General features: G+C 32.4%; 1 protein-coding gene across 1 annotated transcript; it reads left to right on the forward strand.

Moving 5' to 3' along the window:
• Window positions 1-1,337: 1,337 nt before the first annotated feature.
• Window positions 1,338-2,276, forward strand: LOC121312000 (olfactory receptor 4Q2-like). The gene has a single exon (XM_041244073.1). It carries the CDS (start codon window positions 1,338-1,340, stop codon window positions 2,274-2,276), a length of 939 nt encoding a protein of 312 aa, XP_041100007.1.
• The last annotated feature ends 475 nt before the right edge of the window (window positions 2,277-2,751 follow it).

Here is a 2,751-nt window from a genome sequence, read left to right on the forward strand (position 1 = left end):
CAATTGTGAATTGTTTTCCACATCAGTTATTCCCTATGGAATTTGACAGAAAGTGTCTTAGATGAAATATGAAGCAATTCATAAGACACTCCCATGTGGATTTACTAGATATTTACGTACCGGGATTCCATGGCAATGCTGCAATGGGAGTGGATGTACTGCCTTTTTAAAGGTGGGTACTGGTGAAGGAGTCTAGAATGTGTGAATCTCTGAAGGAACTTCAAGACCTGTGTACAGTATATGCATATTAAAACCAGGTAAGACATTTTATAATATCACAAAGGAGGTGGTAGTTCTGTGTATTGAGGCAGTGATGACGAAGCTTTTAAACATATTCTTACCTCTTATTATCTTACTAATCTTCTCTTAATGGTTTGATTTTGACATCTGATTTCCAGACTTTATTTACATTTTCAAGAGATTCAAGCCTTTTTATTTGCCATAATGCTGACTATTTGGTGGCATGATTCTCTCTCCCCATTCATTTACTGTGTTAGAGGAAGTCGGTCTCTACCTGACCCCTTTTCTATAAGCAGCATAGAACACAGGTTTAATGCTTAGATGGAATCCAATTATTTGCAATGCTGAAAGTTAACATAGCTTGGTGGTAGGAGAAAATGACTTCAGAGTCGAAGTTATAAAAAGCCTTGGAACTACAAAAAGTAGATAATATTGATTTTATATAATAAAGGAAAGATATGTGATTTGCTGTAGGGTATTAGGTGATGTGTACATACTATTGTCATCCTGTCAATGAGATTTTAGTCTAAACAATGTTTCTAAAAAAAGAACTTTTTTTTTTTTATTCATAGGAGAGGTTATTATTATTATTATTATTATTATTATTATTATTGTTGTTGTTTATTCATGCTAAAAAACACAAAAGGAAACACCGAGGCATAGTACAATATGTTTATGTTACTGTCTCTAAAAGCATGGCATGGCATATCTGGTTTCAAGGATTCTGCATGCTTACTATTCATTCTGTAGTTAAATCTCTGTGTATGAAGGAAACTGAGTGTGTACATTCATGCTCAGGCAATAGGCAATACAGTGTAATAAAGTGTTTACTCTAGTCTTTAATGAACTCTTTTTTTTTAAGGAAAATATTCCATGTAAGTGATTTAAAGTGCTGTCTACGAGATATTTACAATGAACAGCAGTAATTGTAAAGAATGGTTTTTGTACTTTATTTGAAGGCTCTGAAGCAGACCAATAAAAATGAATAAAAATGAATAAAAACACATTTAAGTAAGGGACTACTGCTCTGTAAGGTAAAAACTGCAATAACATTTTTCCTTTCCTTTTCCAGACTACAAATAGCTCTTGTGGACAAGATGAACACCACCATCGCTGACTCTTCCATGTTAAGTTTAGAGGGCTTCATTGTGTCTCCTGAAGCTGCTCACCCTCTTTTTCTGTTCACATTGGCAGTATATCTGGTTATTCTTATTGGAAACGTTATAGTTTTTTCTGTTATTGTTTTTCAAAAGAATCTACACGAGCCAATGTATTTCATGCTATGTAATATGTCTGTTTGTGATTTGATTGGAAGCACAGCGATAATGCCTAGATTAATGGCAGACTTCCTCACAGAGGTTAGATACATCTCATATGCAGCTTGTGTTATTCAGGCTTTCTGTGTTCATTTATATGGTGCAGCAGCTCATCTGATATTGACTGTTATGGCTTATGACAGATACATTGCAATTTGTGACCCATTAAGATACAACCGCATAATGACAACTAGTACTTTGGTGAAGCTCTGCTCCCTTGCCTGGGGAGGGGCATTCGTTTTAATAATAATCCTCTTTGCTCTTACTCTTAGACTTCCGAGATGCAGTTCCCGGATAATGGAAGCTAACTGTAACAATGCAGCTTTATTTCTTTTATCCTGTGCTGACACTACTGTAAATAACATTTATGGTTTATTTATTACATCTTTTCTAAGTGGTTTGCCTTTTTTGGTTATTCTCTATACATATATTAGAATACTAATGACATGTATATATAAAAGACAAAGCAGTAGTAAAAGCAAAGCCATTCATACATGTGCAACTCACTTAACTGTGTATACTATTTTTGTATTCACTATATTGTTCTCCATCATTATGCAGCGATTTCAAAATGTCAGCCCGAATGCTCGGAAAATCACCTGGGTGTTATTTACGACCTTCCCACCGTGTGTTAATCCTATCATTTATGGAATTCATACAAAGGAAATTCGGAATAATGTTTTAAAGTGTTTTAAAAATACAATACTACCAAATCATTGATGCTGGGGGTGCATTATGCAGCATTCAGTTTTTTAATTCTATATTTCATTTCAATGAGTACACCAGTGGATATATATTATAGATATAATATATATATATATATATATATATATATATATATATATATATATATATATATATATATATATATACATAAAAGATAACATATAACACAAATGTATATATATATATATAAAATATATAACATGGTTCATTAATATTTCTTTAAATAGATATAATAAAGCAAACAGGGAAGAAACATTGGGACATACTATACTATATTAACTATCAGATGCTGTGTCACATTTTTTTTAACATATATTATTTTTTCTAATATTGTTGTACATTTATGATGAGACAATAAAACATGTGGCAATCCTAATGAAATTAGTTGTGTTTGTGTAAACCCAAACCGTCATTATTCAACAACATTGATGTGATGATTTATCTTGTTCATCTTCAACTCAGTTTGCAT

Source organism: Polyodon spathula, unplaced genomic scaffold, assembly GCF_017654505.1.
Source record: "Polyodon spathula isolate WHYD16114869_AA unplaced genomic scaffold, ASM1765450v1 scaffolds_3468, whole genome shotgun sequence".
NCBI lineage: Eukaryota > Metazoa > Chordata > Actinopteri > Acipenseriformes > Polyodontidae > Polyodon > Polyodon spathula.